Source organism: Cuculus canorus, chromosome 2 (assembly GCF_017976375.1).
Source record: "Cuculus canorus isolate bCucCan1 chromosome 2, bCucCan1.pri, whole genome shotgun sequence".
Taxonomy (NCBI): Eukaryota; Metazoa; Chordata; class Aves; order Cuculiformes; family Cuculidae; genus Cuculus; species Cuculus canorus.
Genome location: NC_071402.1, coordinates 140,982,474 through 141,002,024, shown reverse-complemented (window position 1 = coordinate 141,002,024; position 19,551 = coordinate 140,982,474). Strand labels below are relative to the sequence as shown.

At 35.5% G+C, this 19,551-nt stretch overlaps 1 protein-coding gene across 6 annotated transcripts in view; it reads right to left on the bottom strand.

Annotated features, from left to right (window-relative positions):
• MLLT10 (MLLT10 histone lysine methyltransferase DOT1L cofactor) overlaps nucleotides 1–19,551 on the bottom strand; it is a 122,667-nt gene that overhangs the window by 77,340 nt on the left and 25,776 nt on the right. For 5 of the 6 annotated variants that reach the window (XM_054060109.1, XM_054060107.1, XM_054060110.1 and 2 more), the window contains 4 exons: nucleotides 13,310–13,419; nucleotides 7,535–7,638; nucleotides 5,338–5,431; nucleotides 3,231–3,326 (listed from right to left, as the gene is read on the bottom strand). In XM_054060109.1, coding sequence (XP_053916084.1) covers nucleotides 3,231–3,326; nucleotides 5,338–5,431; nucleotides 7,535–7,638; nucleotides 13,310–13,419 — 404 coding nt within the window. The remainder of the gene's footprint in view (nucleotides 1–3,230; nucleotides 3,327–5,337; nucleotides 5,432–7,534; nucleotides 7,639–13,309; nucleotides 13,420–19,551) is intronic. The other variant, XM_054060111.1, reaches the window with a different exon arrangement.

Genomic DNA, 19,551 nt, shown 5'->3' with positions numbered 1-19,551 from the left:
AAAGGTATATATTTTTGCTGTAATATGACAACAACCTATACAGACAAGGCTTTGAGTAACCCGATGTAGTGGAACGTATCCCTGCCCAGAGGGGGTTGGAACGAGATGATCTTTAAGGCCCCTTCCAAGCCAAACCATTTTATGATTCTATGAATCTAGATTCCAAATAAATTTACAGAAGAGGAAAATAAGGAAAGTCATCCTAAATAATGATCCTACTCCTCCAGGATACAGTGTATCAAGTATGTAGTGTATCAAGTAAGACAAGACAGCACACCATAACCAACTTTACCAAGAGCCTCCATTCCACATACAGTTCATTGACTGAAGATTCCTATTTCGCAAAGCACAACTCATTCTTTAACTATAGAACATGTAAGATTACAAACACCAAACAAAAAGTCTCTAGCCACAAGAAGTTAGGTGATTAACATCTTTAGGAAATCTCAACTGCTTTCACCACTTATCATAGTATCATAGTATAGTTAGGTTTGGAAGGGACCTTAAAGACCATCTAGTTGCAACCCCCTGCCACAGGCAGCGACATCCCACTAAATCAGGCTGCCCAAGGCCCCATTCAGCCTGGCCTTGAACTCCTCCAGGGATGGGGCATCCACAGCCTCCCTGAGCAACCTTTTCCACTGTCTCACCACTCTCATCGTGAAGAAAATTCTTCCTTATGTCCACTCTAAATATGCCCCTCTCCAGTTTATACCCATTCCCCCTGGTCCTATCCCCACAAGCCTTTACGAATAGCCCTTCTCCAGCTCTCCTGTAGGTCCCCTTCAGGTACTGGAAGGTCGCTGTAAGATCTCCTCAAAGCCTTCTCTTCTCCAGGCTGAACAAGCCCAACTCTCTCAGCCTTCCTTGTAGGGAAGGTGCTGCAGCCCTCTGATCATCTCTGTAGCCCTCCTCTGGACCCGTTCCAACAGCTCCATATCCTTCTTACGTTGAGGATTCCAGAACTGGACACAGTATTCCATTTCAGGTCTCACAAGGGAGGAGTAGAGGGGCAGAATTACTTCCCTCGCCCTGCTGGCCATGCTTCTTTTGATGCAGCCCAGAACACAGTTGGCCTTCTGGGCTGCGAGTGCACGTTGTGGGCTCACGTCCAGCTTCTCATTGACCAGCACTCCCAAGCCCTTCTCTGCAGGGCTGCTCTCAAGCACGTCACCTCCCATCGTGTACTGAAAACGGGATTGCCCAGACCCAGGTGCAGGACCTTGCACTTGGCCTTGTTAAACCTCATGAGGTCCTCAGAGGCCCACTTCTCCAGCTTGTCCAGGTCCCTCTGGATGACATCCCGTCCTTAAATCCACTTGGTGGATTTCACTAGAATAGTGTTTTGTTATCACACAACATAAAAAGCAAATTAAACTTGGCAAGTGAACATGTTGTAATATGCCATGAGAACCTCTGAATATCAAGTAATAGGTTAGTACTTCAAACTGCATGGCTTCACTAGGTATTACAGATCATGAGATCTTATGGATGACCATGTTTCAGTTAACAAAGGCAGAAGAAACTTTAATATCCTATTTTGAGCAAACTTCCAAGTCACAGAAGAAGGATTTGTAAAGGCAAGACACTTTATTAACTACTTCTAGAAGATCATCATCAAAATTATTCCAGGGCAGGAGAAGCCAAGCAGCTAGCACAAAAAAAAGCTGATATGTTGCCTGAACACACTGTGTTAGAAAGGCCCTGCAAGTATTCCCTGAAGATTTTACTGTGTTCCTTCAGGCTGCAATACCTCTAACTCCACTGAAAGTCACTTTAAAAAATAAATAATAATAAAAAACCCTACAACAACACATATTTTGCATTGCTCAGACATAGAAAATTGAAATCGAGCCTCATGCTTACACTTCAAAATTCAACTCCAAAGTTTTATCAGTGTGAGTCAAAATACATGCATGGATTTTGACAAAACATGACCTGAAATGCAAACTAAGAAAAAAATATGGCAAATATTGGTAAGGTTTTACCTGCAGCTAATTTTGTAGTCTGCAGTTCAAGATTGTTTTTTAATACCAATGTGTCATCAAGAAAGATCTGCCAAAACCCCATAGTTTTGTTATTTTAGTCATAAATTTAGATTTAGAAGTACAACCACTTCACAATGCACACTCTCTCCTGCATTACCAGATGAAAACGGAACTATTCACCATTAACCAGGTCTAAAGAGACCTGAAGAAGATATATCTAGAACAATGGAGATCAGCACCCAACCAAAGCGTAAGCGAGCTTAAAAAACAAATCAAATATTAAGGAGACTAAGGGTCTGAAGATTGAAACCTGTTATTCAGCTTCCTGACACTATAAATACAGCTCCTTCACATAATATACATTCGGTCAATACATTATTAAAACTAAGTCTACCCACCCCAGCAGAAAAGTCTATTTAGTTAGTTGTACAGGATATGAGGAAGGTAAGTGGTTTTGCGTGTATTCTTAGAGGGCTAAAAGAAAGAGCCAAAGCAAATCTGCATTATTGTGCCACTGTCTGTTATCACTCCGTGTTGAATTTAGAGGACTAATTTCCCACAGACAGCTATTAATCTAGCACTAATAAAAATGTAAAATAATCATTATAAATTTAAAATTCTTTTTTTTAAATATGTATTTAAGAAATACATATTAAAAATACGCAAAGTGTATTAGAAGAACACAGCAATGGTAGGAATTAGCCATCAGTTATGTTCTTCGTACCCCCACCAGAAGATTCCTAGGTGACTGACAAGGTATTCTGCCATCACAGTGGGCTTGACCACCAGTACGAGTAAAATGTGTCAACAAGAGATGCCAGTTCTTTGATAAGGAGAAGAAGATATGACAGGTTGAAACATAAAAAATTAGATGCATCTGTGTATCAGCACGCTTGCTGATAATATATTTATTTTCCTGTCTAGTCACAAAGGCTACACAAAAAAATCTCTGACTGAAAACTAAAGCAAAGGAAGCTGCATGGAAACAGCCTTCCCAATGGATATGTTTTAGTGTGTAACCCAAAACTGATGAAAAACAGGAGTAGGAAAGTACATGTACAAATGCACCTGAAGATATTTCCTCATTGGACCCCACACATCTAGTTTATCAACTGTGTTATTTATTATTCAGTGCCTCAGGAACAAGATTTCCTTCACGCTTTTCAGCAAAAATTAGATTTATCATAAAGTGCTACTATTAAGCAGATGTGCCACACAATTAGCAACGACAAATCCACTTACTTTTTTCTCCTTCTCATGATGTTTATCCTGAGAGTGAGAGGAAGAATCACTTAAACTTTGATCATATGACCTATTAGATCCCCGTTTGCTCTTTTTCTAAAAAGAGAAAACATATTTATGGATAGAGAAAAGCAACCATTTGAATAAGTAAAAAGTATAAAGCATTTCAACTGTTAAGATGCCCTATTGCTTGAAGAAAAAAGCAACTTCAGTTACTGAAAAACTGACAGATTAGTAACACTAATAAAATTAGCAAGACCACGCAATGTATTCCAGGACAAAACCCTATCCTTGTATCAACAGTTACACTTCCCACAAATCTGGAAGACATGCTTTCCACAAAGCAATGAGATACGCCACTTTTTAAAGTTTAAAAGATGCTAGACACATTTTCATAAAATAAGTTTTCATAACATTAAACAGAAAAGATGCTGCTCAAATAATTATCACATGAAGCCCCAGTGTTAGCACTGCTGCACGCTCTACATGCATTGTGAGCTGGCTGTTCATGATTTCTTAGCAACTGACCTGTGTGCAATATTTCCATTAAAATGGTTTAAAAATTAGGATACAGAATGCTATGAACATGTATGCATCTACAAGCAGCAACCATAATTACCTGTATTACTGTAATGTTTAAGAGTCTCATCTAGAATCGCAAATACTTTATACTCGGCTGGCATTCAAAATGTCTGTCATTTTATCATAACTAGGGTAGCATTAGAAAGACTTCAGGTCGGTGCCTTGCCAACTGACGTTTCCAGTGGTACAGTAGATACATGTCACCTGTCACCCTCCACCTTTCGTAGTAAATACTAAACACCTCTATTTACCGGCATCAACAGTCACAATAATCCTAAAGAAACACTAAAACACTTAAATGATCTTGCCAGTCTTTACTGTTCTCATAGTATTGTAGTTTCCTAATGGAAAAATAACTAATTGCATGTCACGTATGGGGTTATGTCTTCATTATTAAACTTGCTTTTTAAATAAACAAACACTTCCTCAATCATAGCAGCACTGGAACATCCAAATCAAATGCAAAATGGTGTAAGAGCTTGCCTTCACTGCGAAGCAACAGACCATTCTTGCTCTTTTTGTATACTTGGCTCTAGACAAAAAAAATCTTTGCTTATTAAGGGACTAGAAAGCCCTGACTTATCTTCACTATGAAGTAAACTCATTGATATTCACAAAAGCACCAAGCTAATCTCACCAAGCTTATCTTCTAGAAAGCTAAAATGGTTCATTGGCCCTATGTTTTTACCTCAATCCAACCTACTAAAAACTCATCCAAGAATTCACCTTTTTTAGCAGCGAAAACAAGTAATCAACAAGTTTAACTAGACTTACAATAGTACCTGAATTTAAGTCTATATATTTTAATTTTCATAATTCAATATTCACAAGTAACACTTTTAAAATATCGGCAAGTCCTCCAAGTCCACACACTCACACACGTACACAGAAACAGGTATCTGGAATTGGCAAACCGATAAGAACTGATAGGAAAAGACTCCATGGGTTTGATCTAATACTACTACTGAAATAACTGAGAAATTTCAAAGTTTTTTGTTTGCTTCTTTGTTTTTTAAAAATCAAACCTCAAGACACTTTCTTGAGGTTGTGTTTCAGAGAATTTACAGGCAGGGAATATCCACTGGCTACACAGTAAGAGACAGGACAAAAGGCAAAAATAAAAATAGAAGCAGAAAGAAATGGAGGCCTTAAATCTCTAATATTCAGGACAATAAGTAATATCTTCAAGATTATTCCAAAATGAACTAAATTCCTAGAAACCAACTGATCAAAAAACAGTCAAAAAACTGATCAAACAGTAAAAGAAAGTGTTACAGGAACTTAATTAAAAAAAGCCCACTAAATGTACGTGCTATTTCTGGCAGAGGGAAAAAACCCACACATCTAGAAAGTAAACACAAAAACATTTTCAGCTAGAACTTGTGTAGTTGTGATAAAAACCCTATTTTAATGAAATGCAATCTACTTACTGAGAAAATACTTTACATGAAAATATTATTTCTAGTGGTAATAGCAAAAAAAATAAGTCAGTGACATTCATTTAGAGAAATAAGCAAATACTCACCAGTTTACTAAAATGGTATTTACAATAGCCACAGTACTGGACATTATCTGCACCATTGCCTTCCTCTTCACAAAGAAGTCCTGCAAACTGTGCACTAAAAATAAACCAAACAACATTCAAGAAGAGCAATTTTACATCAACTTGTATGACAATATCACAGCTGATAACGTATAGATACTTTTTCTGCACTTAAAAGATTTCCACACAAGTGATTCTAGTGGCATGCAAGCACATAACCAACCTTAGTAGTCCAGTGAAAAATATGTATGATCTACACTTTGGCTGGATGTCTTTTTCAGTCTTTAAGCCACTCACACAAGCTTATACCTTGAAAATGTACATTTATTATGTAGCTACTCCCACAAATAAATAACCCAGGCAATTTACAATGATTCTTAGCTCAAATTCAAGCAAAAAATCACATACGGAAAGAACAGTTTTTAACAAAACCGTGCTGTAAATCCAAAGACGATATCCTTCTAAAGTTGCATACATCCTTCTCTGCCTTGCAAGGAAAATTACCTTTTTCCCCCTTCTTTTTTTTTCTTTTTAAATAGAACATCAATGGCATAATAAATCAAACCACATGTATTGGTTTAAAAGACTGTAGCAAGTTAATTTCTTTTAAAAAGATAAAGACTTAGAAGTTTCCTTGCCTCAGCTAATTATTACCTTATTCTACTACATTTTTTCAAATCAACTTTGCTTTCCACTATTTGTAATATTGATTTATTTTCTTTGTCAAAACCAACTTAAACATTGAATAACCAAATATTCTGTTTCATTTTCCATATCATTTTCATTAGTATAATAATGCAATGTTACAGTCAAAATGATGCACGAGTATTGAAATGAAAGAACAATCCAGAAATACTGCTTCATAAACACATGCACATCTACAGCAGATGTTAACTACAGAAAATATTTAACAGGATAAGTCTTTTTAAGCAAAGACTTATCATCCTAAGCTTGCCACAGCAAAACCAGATGGACTCAAGTTCATTCTTTTCTAAGCATTCCTTTTGTTAGCCCAAAACTGATACACCTCGCCCTGGATCTCTGCTTTCTGTAGTTTTCATATCTTCTTCCATTTCTTAAATATTACAGAGGTCTCTCAATATCCTCAGTGACAGTACTCTCTGACTAGGCAGAATTTTGTAGTACATACCTGGGTTTTTTTAAATAAAAAAAATCTAAAAATTGGCAAGATAAATATTTTCAATTTTTAACTTAATTCTCTTGTTCTTTCTGGCATTCACTGAAAACAGGTTTTGGAAGAAAGAAAAAATATGAAAAAGACTCTTGCACATCCAAATGTTTAAAAAAAGAGACCTTTTCAACAATGGGTGTATACATTTTTTCCACATGTTTAAGTAACCTCTTTACATGGTATGCACGTTTTGAGGAACACAATCCATTTTCATCATAAAAAAGAAACTTGACATAGATGAAAAATTAGATGCCTATGAAAGAGTAAAACCTGCCAGACAGACAAGTAATTAAAAGAAAAAAAGAAGAGTTGCCAAGAAATCAGCGCCTAAAGTATATAATTCTGTAGTTGAAGATCTGCACGAGGCATTCAAAGCATCACTTGATTACACTGAAGAAAATATGTTTAAGTAGTTTAAGCAGGTGTGCAAATACCATTTCCCTAACTGCGCTGGTCATGAAGCAGCATACTAGGGCACTTCTAGAACAGATAGTAGAGATACGTAGTAGTAGTAATGTAGTTTAGATAAAACCAGCGAGGTGAATTACCCCTAAATGTTTGGAAATCTGTACTAGAAGGGGTGCATTTTTATGTATACAGCACACTAATTTTTCCCACTGATTTACCAAAAGTAAACATCAAATGAGTTTGAAGGGTAATAATGTCTTCACATTACCATATAATATGAAATATCATCAAAAAAAAACAGACCAAAAAACCCCACTAAACCTTACTCACAGAAGCACATGGCATTTAATACAACCCAGGGGTTATGATCAGACAGCTTTTGCACCTCCCAGAAACATCTATGCTGCCACTGCTATATTGTTAGTAAACTCTGTTATAACAAAGTTAGATATTTCTACACAAATCACTTTACTGTATTACTTTACTCAGAAATACACTAAATAAAGAGTTTATTCATTACATTGTGTGCACTGATTCTTTCTGGAACATCAGAGATGTTAAATAATGATATTTACTTACCACGTTACGTGAAAAGCTTGTCGACATCCATGCTTATTACATGTCATACAAGCACCAGTGGCTGCTTTACTTTCTCTGCCTTGTTCATCACAAATGTAGCATGTCTATCAAAGAGAAAATACTTCACATGATAAGAAGCATACAAATAAATTCTGTGTTACTCACAGGCAATTCTAAGGCGAAAACTACTGGATTTTGAAGCTAAGCTTACACAGGAATTTCTTTATAATGCAGTCTAACTGTGTCTGTTTGCAAAAGGAGATTACCTGGTAGACACCTGGGATCTGTGTAACACTTTACCAATGCTAAAGCAGCACAAACACTAATTTACTTAAATTCTATATCACTATTCAACCAGCAAAATAGCCAAAGGTTAACAGCACTAGTCTTTGAGATCTTCCTTGCTTCCAAGTTTGTGTTTACATCCTTTTAGGTCGTAATCATTTTCACATTCATTTAATATTATCTGTATCAGCAGCATTCAGAAACATCAAATTAGACTGAGTGCCTAATGGTAGAAGAAACCATCCAGTATACATGCACATACCTACAAAATTATATACAGAAAAACTGCTAATTTAAAATTTTACTTGTCCGTTTGGTGTAAAGAATTTTCAGAAGTCTCATAGCATGCTTCAATATTCATATGATGCTCAGTTACCTTTAATTAAATACAGTGTTTAACAGAACTCCGCTTTAATTCCAGCATGACATGGACAGCCCCATAAACATTTACAAACTAATCAAGCAAGAACCTTCTGCAAACAAAGCTTAAATTGGTATATCAAACCCATTTCAAGCTCAAAAACAAGCATTTTAAAACAACCTGCCTGGTACCTTAATACCTTCTCACAGAATTTCTGTCAATTTATTTGTTTTACTGGGATACCAGGGGAATTTGTAAACTTTTCAAAAACATATTCAACAAAATGGAAGAAAAACAATTAAGACAAAAATAATCCACAATCCTCCTCATTCTATACTTGGGTTTTTTTACATTATGTGGCCAATGAACATGGCTACATGCTGTAGGGGGGCTCACTACTATACTAGACATCACTAAAATTTCTCAACTGTAGTTTTCTTTTGCTGTCTATCATATCACATTGCATGTTTTTGTAAAATCTAACAATTTAAAAACAGAATAGATCCTTAATGAGAGCATCCTCCAGCACTGGGGCAGTCAAGTGTCTGTTTTTAAATGAGAGAACCCTATTGAGGTAACAAACATCAGTGACACAACACTACCTCTGTAGAAAACCCACTGCAAGTTCTTAGATGAGAAAAGAGAATCTTCCCCAACGGCGCCCTCCCTCCAAAAAAAAAAAAAAAAAAAAAGTTCTACATTTGAACTGTAACTGACTTATTGCAATTATACCACAACCTCCCTTCAGTGAGGCAGAGAATGGAAGACTGAGTAGAGAAATACATAAAAAGAACATCAACCATGGGTAGCAGAAAATACAGTCTAAGAAAAGTGGATCAAGATACCACTAAAATGAAAAATGAAAAATGAAAAAAATTTTAAAAACCAGTAAAAATAAACAAAGGGGTACAACGCAAAACTAGCATTACTAGACATGAAAATATACTAGACATGAAAATATACTAGACATGAAAATGAGTGAAATTTGGAGATTAGAACAGTCTTTAACAGAGGTGTTTAGAACAACATTTGACATGAGATGTCAGCTAAATAAAACATTTTTGTTAATATGCAAGACTCCAGGATAGGTGCGTCATTCTTGTACAGCTTTCACAAGAATTGTAAAAAGCATTAAACCCAATAGCCAATATATCCTAAAATCATACCCTATATCCTAAAATTTGAAGGATCAGAAACAGGATAATCCTACTTAATTCTTTACCTCACTCCCTCTGTACATCAAGGTAGCATATACAGATAATTCAGTCGTTTCACAGGGCCTGAGCCTGGCTGCTTTTTAGCTTTCCATACCATGACCTGACACATTTAGATTTTACGAACAAACAAGGTCATGATCTACCAACCTCATCTGAGTAACTATATCAAGTGTAAGTAACTTCAAAAGTAATGTACCTCTATAAAAACAGAGTTCAACAGACTCCATAAAACTCAAGCTTCCAGTTACTGTTCACTTTTTTCAGAGTTTTGCCTTAAGGTCTGTGATTTTTTTTTCCTTCATTGAGGCTCAGAAAGAAAATCCATAGAAGCATTCAATCACAGAATCATTAGGTTGGAAGGGACCCACTGGGTCATCGAGTCCAACCCTGTTTTTCAACCTTGCATACTACATCCAAGGTCTGTGTTTTAGGACCCCTTAAACCAATTTACAGTAAAATGAACAAAACACGTTAGCAACCAACCACCTACATTAGGAACAAGTTTAAACAGAATTTGGTGGACTGCCTTCCTGTTTTAACAAGTTACCCTTCCTACAATACTCATGAGAAGTACAAAACATGTTTCCTAATCTTCCATACGAAAGAGGGCCAAAGAAGGTTCATCTTCTCAATCCAACATGTACACTAAGTTCTCTCTAAAGCTGAGCTTCCTCATACTTCTACCTTCTCTTAGACTCACAAAGAATTCCAGAAGCCTGAGAACCTTTAGCTTTCTTTCATAAAGTGGAAGAAAAAAGAAAAGAGGGAAAAAAAAAAAAATCACAGACTTTCGTGCATTTGCAAATCCATGTAATTGCTACTCCTCCTCCAAAACCTCTGGAATGTGGAAGTGTAAATCTCTGTGTTCCACCACCTACAGCAGCACTGCTCTTAAGGGAAGAGAGTACTTAGAAGTCTCTCAAACTCATTGAGAGTAAGCAAAACATTACACAAAGCTTTTAACTCAGCAAGGAAATGTTACTCAAAAACACAACAAATATCTTAGTTTCTTTAATGAGGAAATACACATTTTGCAAAGCTGCCTTTATTTTTCTTTCAACAGTTTTCTTTCAAAGATTCAAAACATAAACCTTCTAGCAAAAGCAAAGACAGAAGGAAAGATGAGGCAACAAAAACTTCATAGAACAAAAAGTAATTAGAGAGATATTTACTGTTAACAGCTAGCCAACAGCATTCCCTGCTTACAGGACTAAACCTAGTTGTCCAGAAATTTCTCATTATTGCAGCAAGTACTGAAAAAAAAAGTCTAACAGCTGCCTTTACTACTAGGCAGATCAAAAAACTCCAAGTTAGCTTATTTCTTAATCAGTTTTTAAAAGTGATGCCCAAAAGCTGCAATTATATTCAATTACTACATACTTTCAAATGAATCTGAAAGAAACAAATAAAGCTCACATAAAATAAACAGATATTATCCATGCATAACCATCCAATGAATAACAAACGTCTATTAAATAAGAAAGCAACTACTAGTTCCAGAAGCAGGTAAACTTCAGGGAAACAGCAGCCAAATGTCTCTACATTGACAAGCCTCATGCTTGGTATCTGTTCTGTTTCTTCTTGCACTTAAGATTACCATACTTTGCAATACTGTGTATTTCACAGTGTTCAATAAAGAAACAAATGAATAGAAAAAAAAATATGTATATTGAGTACCATCTTCTGGCAAAATTCCAATAATGTTTGTCTTTATTTTAAAGACTATGGTATAAATTCTCCCTTACAGTAATTTTTATTGGCCTATATTTTCACCCAATTCCACATGCTAGCATTCTATATTTACACAGCCGTACACATAGAATTACTTAGGTCTTCACAGGAAATAAAATCCTTCTTAAAATCATCCTATTCCAACCTGAGTGGACAGAATGAAATTAACACTAAGCCTCTCTAAACAGCAAAACAACTCTAGAATTTTTTTCCTAATTACACATTTACATTTGTTTACAATGTGCAACAAATGTTTTAAGAACTGTTTGCCATGTCTGCTTCTCAAAAAAACAGCTTTCCCCTCCCATTTCCTCCCAAATTGAAAAAATCAGAGCTAAATGTTTTAAAAACTTTCTGATCTGATATTGAATAGCAAGGGGGACTGGGGGAGAAATTACTGCAGTCTCCCTGAAAAGGGAATTAGTAGTTGTATTGGCTTTGGGGGTGTTGCTCAAAACAAGCCCACTTGGGAACTGGTGACAGCATAGCCACAGCAGTACCAAACTCAGCACTGGCCACAGATTGATCAAAAAAGCTAAGAGAGTTCCCTGGCTCTTACATTCTCTGCTGCTACAAACAGACTGCTGTTGGCAGTGAAGTTAGATGGATGGGTTTCAGGAGGTTTACTGCAGCAACTGCACTACACGCGTTTCTTTGATTCTCCTGAAATCCACAACTGCTATTCTCCCTGAACCAAACATATCAAATAAAGACAGCAAAAGTAGAGTTCTGTAAAAAGAGAGAACAAAATCAAATAATAATTTGCAGGCTAGCAGTGTTGACCGCAAACCTTGACATTTCTGATATAGGTTTCACTATATTTTAAAAATATACTGTAGTGGCCAGTATGAAAGTAGTTTTCGTCTGATTGTTAACATGGAAAATGGACCAAAATAGGAACACTCACCAAAAATGCAAAAAACTAAGAGCTAAACAATATCAGGAACTCTTATCTACATGATCAGTACAACACTAGTAATTAACTGGCAAACAAAAAAAAATCATGGTAACTACAGGCCAACAAAATGCAATTTGGAATTTTAGCAGTAAAAAAACAACTGTACCTTATACGTTTGGAACAAAAACAGTTCAGGAAAGAAGCAACTTTAACAAAAAGGAATTAAAGACTAAAGACAATGACCAACAATGAACCAACAATGCAAAAGCAATACTAAAAGACACAGGGTACACTGTTTAAAGTTACAAGGATTTACTCATCCAACATCAATTACCACCGATGGAAATGGCGCAAGATAAAAATAATCCAAAATGTTCAACAAAATTCTTTAAGTACACTAGGGAAGAACCATTACTAATTAAAAGAAAACATTATGACTACTACTTGAGGAAAAATGAGAACACAGGTGTGCTGTTGGCCCAGAATTGAGGAGAGAGAGAAAATTAACTCATCTACTACAGCAAATCTGTACTGCTTTGTGTTCAAGCAAAAAATTTTATTGGTTCTGAACTTAATCTCACTTTTGCATGTTCTTGCCAATGCAGAAGGAAGTCAATAGTGAGGAGCTAACACACATGCTCAGGTAGTACCAAATGAGAAAGCACGAGAAGAACCTAGGCTTTGATGCCTGGCTTTTCAGATGCACTGGTAAATAAGATGGGCAAAACATATGGACAGCAATTGTGAGAATCTGAAATAGGCAAGGAAAAGACCAAAGGCACAAAAAAGAAAAAAAAACCCTAAAATTAATACTGTTTACAAAAGCAAAAGTCTGCAAGCTTTTGCCTTAATACAATACCATAGCTTTTCTTCCTAAAAGAAATGTTTATGTTCATAACAATACTTAAAACAGTAGTACTTGGCAGTAATTAATAATAACATTTCAAATAAGCTGTATTAATATTTTAACCAATGGGAAATATTTCACATTCCTTTCAAAATAAACTGTTATTCAAAGATCACAATATTTTTAATTACCAAAATAGTCCCTAATGTGTGAAAGAATAATGAGACATGGCAGATAACCTTACCACTTAATTTAACAATATAGCTTTCCTAATTCTTGAATTTATCATAAAGTCAGAGCAGAAACCATACAACATTATATAAAATTCATAAATATATGCAATACTCTGCATTCTAAGAAGTGTAGTTTTAGACTAGTAAAGCTCACAAGTTCCAAAATAAATACATTAGACATAAATAAAAAGATATAATTATACCTTATTATAACGATCATGAGGAACAGACTGCAACACGATAGGTTCCATTGTTGAAACATTTGCAAACTGCACCTCGGGAATGTACAGAGCACAAACCACATGAGCCCAACCTACAAAAAGTTATAATTGCATTTAATTTTAATGTTTTTAGCTCCAGGAATATTTCAATTACAGTATAAAGACCCTTTTATAACACTTTGTTTTTCTATGGATTAATTGCTTAAAATATTACAGATAGAAGTTACCTAAGTTATCCTCACATCTCATTTTATATAATCCAAAGTTTAAATGAGCTAAAATGGAAATTTAAATAGAAAATGTACAGAAATAATACTCCATGAAATCCAAATACTAACGATTATACAAACAGTAACACATAAACGGAAAAACAAGTTATTTCTTTAAATTTCTTGGAGTAACATAGTTATCACATAAAACCTATGCAAATACCTGCAAAAGGGAAATATCATCTGAACAAACTAGTACCCATGCAAGCATTACCATGAAATAAGACTTCTATGTATACTTTTTATTCAAACAGAGTCATTCTAATTTGACTAGACTCCCGTTTGCTTTCTGTAGAAAGAAATCCCAACACACAACCCCAAACATCCCCTCTATCAAATATCTTTTACTTCTTTAAAGGGTGAGGCCCACTTTTTCCCCATAGAAATATCAATTCCTACATCAAGTCCTGTTCCGACTCATCAACTTGGGGTCATCAATAAACGCTTAGTTACTTACCATACTGTACTTCAACAATATTCCGAGAAGTAAACATTCCTATTTTTCTGACATTTGGATGGACTGGGGGAGGGAGCACTAATTCAGAAGAAACCTACTAATTTTAGGCCTTTTCAATACTAAGAAACCTGAGAGTTGTCAGTTTGTTTCAGTGGAGGACAGTTTGTCATAGCCATAAATTTAGCAGAAGCTGCTATATAGCTAACCCAACATATTTATATACCAACACTAATAACAAGATTACAGCAGTAATATCACGTAGTACAGAGCTACCTCATCTTACCTCATCTTAAAGTGAATTCGATGTGGCTAATCATGTAGCATGGGTTCTGCTCTTCCCCAAAGGAAAAACTAAAGTCTCAACACAAGACCTTCAGTATATCTTAAAAATCATTGTGCTTTTCCTCCTACCATGTCTTACTTGTATGCAAATATTAAGGTGATTAAACGACAGACTTCGATAATTAGATAATGTAGCATATTAATTGAGTAGGTAAATTATCATTGTGCAAACGCATCCTACAATGAAAAAAAAACTAACAACAACAAAACATAAACACCACCATATCACCTTAGTGTACACCCTTTTGAGTTCTGTTTTCATCTTGGATTTTCTCTTTTTAACTACTCTACTGAATCTAAAGGGTTGTGATTTCTTCACCTGACTGTACTTTGACTCTTAAAGTAAGCTAAATGTTAAGCTATACTTACTTGTAGTAGTATTACTGGGACTCTGGAATGGCATTTAGTATCTGGAATCACATATGTACTTTTTACTCTTAAAGGACACATCTTTTCTAGTTGCTTCCAACCATCTGGAGCTTTCCTTTCCTACCTCCTAAATTGGTAGTTATAATTTGTATAGAAAACTAAAAGCATATGCACAACATTAGTTGCTTCATCATTTTATTCACAAATAGTTTGCAAAACTACTACATACAGAAAAAGCATGAGACTAAAAAAGAGTAGGCAAAATAGAAGCATAAACTGCCAACTGGAGCTGCTTTTAAAAATGGTTTCAACAGACCATTTTAAAATTATCATTAACAGACTGACAAAAAGCTATAAAAACTAGTCTCTTTAGTTCTCTACTAGAAATATCTAAAGAGAATAAGTGTTTCCAAGTACTTTTCTAAGACTTGCAAACTGTCCTAAGCCAGAGCCATCTAACTAAAGACAGATAAATGTTAACCATCGTGCTAATGGTAAATATTTATCTTTGAATCTCCACTGAAAAAAATAACTCAAATAGAAACACCATTCATCTAATAAAGCTGTTAAACCAGAAAAGTGACACTGAAATTCTGAAATAATCTTTCTTCAGTTACACATAAACAGATGGCAAAAAGCTTTTACTTCAGATGTAATTAAACCTATATTCCAGTTACACTTACTTATAATGAAGAATTATTAAGTACAGAAAATATACCAGTGACTTTAAAAAAAGATCACTTGCTAAGCCAACTGAAATTCAGGTAAGTAAAGAATTTTCACTAGAAGAAACCAGTTTCAGAAGTAACAACTGACTGAATACTATTCCATCAGCACTAGCACAGTTTTTGAAGGGGTCAATAACCACTTAGGGAACTGAGGACAAGGGACTTTATCCATTGGTTTCCACCTAGTATCTTTAGATCCCAAATAAACTGACCTTCATGAAAGATCACAACCTGTCCAATAAAAATTTAACCACAGGGCAGATCGCAGCACCCTTACGTTACCAACCTCGAACGCCTACATCATAAAAAAGCCTAACTCCAGCATCAGCCTCTGCTAGGACTCAGAGATCCCATACAGAACCACTTAAATGTTCTTTTCTCCAAAGTTTCACTGCTGAAGAAATATAAAATTGTCAGAGAGCAGCACCCAGCCCACCTGGAAGAAACAAAAGAAGCAGAGGTTCAGCAGCTCTCCCTGAAAAAAGAATAAGGAAGACTTTCTTCCACAACAGGTGTGGTTAAGCTCTGGTTGTCTAAAGATGCTGTGGAATCTCTACCTTTGGAGAACTCAAGAAGGTCTACAGACTGCTTCACAAAACTTGTCAACTAAACGGAGGTCAAGAAGATTCAGTTTCATCATATAAGGACCAGAGAATAGCAGAGGGAAACAGAAAAGGAAGGAAACAACATCATCTTTTCCCAAGTATCAAAAGACTAGTTACTTGCTACAAAAACAGAGCATGGAAGTAAGGACACCTATGGCCAAAGTAAGTGTGAAACCTCTCCTATGACTCATCAACCTAAGAAGGAGCTATTAGCACACAAGCAGACCTTACTTGTAATGCCCTGTGCAAATGAGAGCACTCTTGATGATACTTAAAACAGTGAGAAAACGTCTCACCACCCTCCACTGCCACCTTCTTCTCTTTTAGAGACTACTCTCTGGCAGAGAGAATCCCAATGAAGCACCTCTGCTACATTCAGAGTTGAGCACTTTTGGCTACTGTTTCTTACTAGATGACAACTGCCTACTTTGTCTGCAGGTATAACAAAACATCCTAAGACATCCATCCAAACTGTAAATATAGCTGATAAGAGAAGCATTTACAAGGATTTATGCTATTTAAGACTACATTAAAATACATATTTTTTTCAATTAACTCCATCTAAGTCACTAAGATCGTGCTGTAAACTTGCTACTCAAATCACTTGGTACATTATTCTTGTGCAACTGTCACCTTCATCAGCAATTATACATCTTTCTTTTCCCCAAAAAAACACCCAGTCTTTTCGAGCTTTCAGTGTTAAAGTATGAAAAACACTGCTTTATAGCCATGTTTTAGAGTTTTAAAAATCTCCAGTAGCATTGCTCTACACATCCCATAACATTTAAAACATTCTCATTAGTTTTTGTTGGAACTGAAATTATTTTGTCATCATTCCTCTTCACGCAAAACACTGCAAAGAAACAACAACAGGATACTTCAGCTTTTTTCATTTGTTCTCCAAACTTAGCCAGGAACTCATGCCATTTTTCAGATCACTTTTGTTCAAAATGAGTTCTTTAAAAACATCTGTACAGACAACATCTTTTAATATTTACGGCAGTGTGTTGTACATGGTTCACTTAGGTTGTCTGTGTGGTTTGCACCCTAACAACTGGCCACAGATTTATCACTCTCTTCTTTCAATTTTACTTATAAAATTTACAGTAACTCCTAACTAACTATTACTATTGCCACTGTATCGCTTATACTCCATTTACTTTTGCTTTCATTTCCCTTTTAGGATAACTTTAACTGGAAAGGAGGGCAGTCATAAATGTTTTTCTGAATGCAGATATTACCATATTGCAAAATGTTAAGATTTTACCTGTCCTCAAAATTTTTCTTTTTTTTTTTTCTTAAGGTGGATATTTACATATGTGTTTTTTCAATAATATTTTTACTAGATTAAAATGTCTGGCTTGCTTACTTTAAAACAAAGAAATGTATTATAAGGATTTAAATCGGCCCTTAAGTTTACTTGTTTCTGTGCATTCTTTTCACAACTGCTTTCTTGGAAGCTGCTGAAAAAAATACAGCTGGCTACCATGGGCTGGCAGATTCACTGCTTTCTTGCTTTAAGCAACCCAGTATTCTACAACAATCATTGCCTCCATCCGGAAATTGTAAAATGTCAGAAATTGTAAAATGTCATCAGGTTTGGGTTATTACTTATTAGAAACAACTTTGTGGTGATAAGTCAAATTAAAATTAAAAATATTTACTTCAATTGTGCTTTCAAGTCCAAAAACTTAGGGAAATGCTGCAGATTTAAAATATATATATATCTCTATCTATATCTACTTGCTTTCTAAGATAACATCACACGAGTACAGGTAAGAAACATTCTTTTAAAAAGAACTAAGGAAACAACTTCAACCAACCTCAAAACATCAAACACATATATAAACCAACTCCAAGATTAACTTTGATAACAATTATAATGAAAACATTTTTCTACAATATCAGAAATTGGACATTCATGCTGAAAAGCCTTCAAAAAGCCTTTACATAAGTCTTAAGAAACTCCCAGCTTTTCACTTCAGTCTTTTTTCATTTTGATTTATCCCTCTGAAAGGCACACTACTGAGTTTTGCAAATTTTTACATCTTACTCTGGCACGCAAAATGTTTGATTACCAGCACAGAACCTATCCCAATTTTATCAATCTTTTGCTGGTTTGGGTTTTTTTTTGTATTTCAGGTGGTTAAGTAATTTTTAAGTCAGTGAAAACCAAGCAGTATATACACAGCAGGTATAATTTAAGTATACAATATTCATTAACATACAGAGTAACAGGTCTCAGACTCCAGAATGCTACGTGAAAACAAACAGTTGATCTGTTATCCCAAAGCAACAGAGAACAGGTAACTCCTAACAACTTCACCAGCAGCAAACAAATTACTGTTGCCAACAAAGAACTCTATAACTAGAAGCAAACTCTAACAAAGTAATCTAAAAGTAATAAAGAAAACCCAGCATGATAAATAACATATAATACAACATATTAGTCGTGGTGTTATCCACTATTAATACTGTTTAAGTGTTCAAAACTTGATTCACAAGCACTTCCACTATACACAAATTCATAGTACTTTTAAACCAATTCCAGTGCAAAGCAGAGGCCTGAATCATGAAGTCACACCGAGATCCAGCCATAGTGCAAGTCTGATCCTGCAAGAGAGCTCTGGGATGTCACCACCAACTCAATTTCAGAGTAAAGTTTGTGTACGCATTCTGTGTAAGTTCCTGAAGTGTCTATTCTACCTCACTAATGAAATTTTACTTCATTTGTAACTGCTGTTCACTTCCTACAACAAGCGAATGTATTCCCCTAATATGTAAATACCTTTCTTTGTTGAAATGTTAGTTTCTTAGCAGAGTTGCTCCAGGTTGTAATTTAAGGATACACCTCAATCCATTTCAGCTGTGGACTGTCAGTAAAAGTAAGGTGTCTTGTCACTCTTCACTTTCAACTGTACATCCTGTCCTCTCCAGGTAGTTACCATGTAACAGGGCAGATAAAAGTTTTTCTCACCTAATTACTAAACCTGAGGGAAAACAAAAGTTTACCTCCCAGTAAGTTCATTCAGTAAACAAGTTGATGCTGAGGTGGTATGATTGCCATGCACAAAATCACCAGTGAAGAAACACCCAGTCACGGGTAAACCCCAGTCTCCTTTCATCACAGGTCAACAGTTGTCCTAGATCACACGAAATTGCACCCTCAGTTTCCACAACTATCAGATCTGTCACTGACCCCAAGACTTAGCCTGAAACGTCAATCTAGCAAAGACACATTGAAGACCTTTACTACTACCTTTTGCGAGAAGGTAAGAGTAAGCATTATTTTAGACCTCCAGCTAAGTGTTTTTTCATTAAGGTGTTCTATACACTTTTGCTTTGACCCTGACCTTTATTTCCTGCAAAGATAATAAAACTTGCAGGAAAAAAGTCTGTCACCTTAAGTTACTGTCTTTTTCCTTATCCTAGTAAATACAGTTTGAGAGTCTGC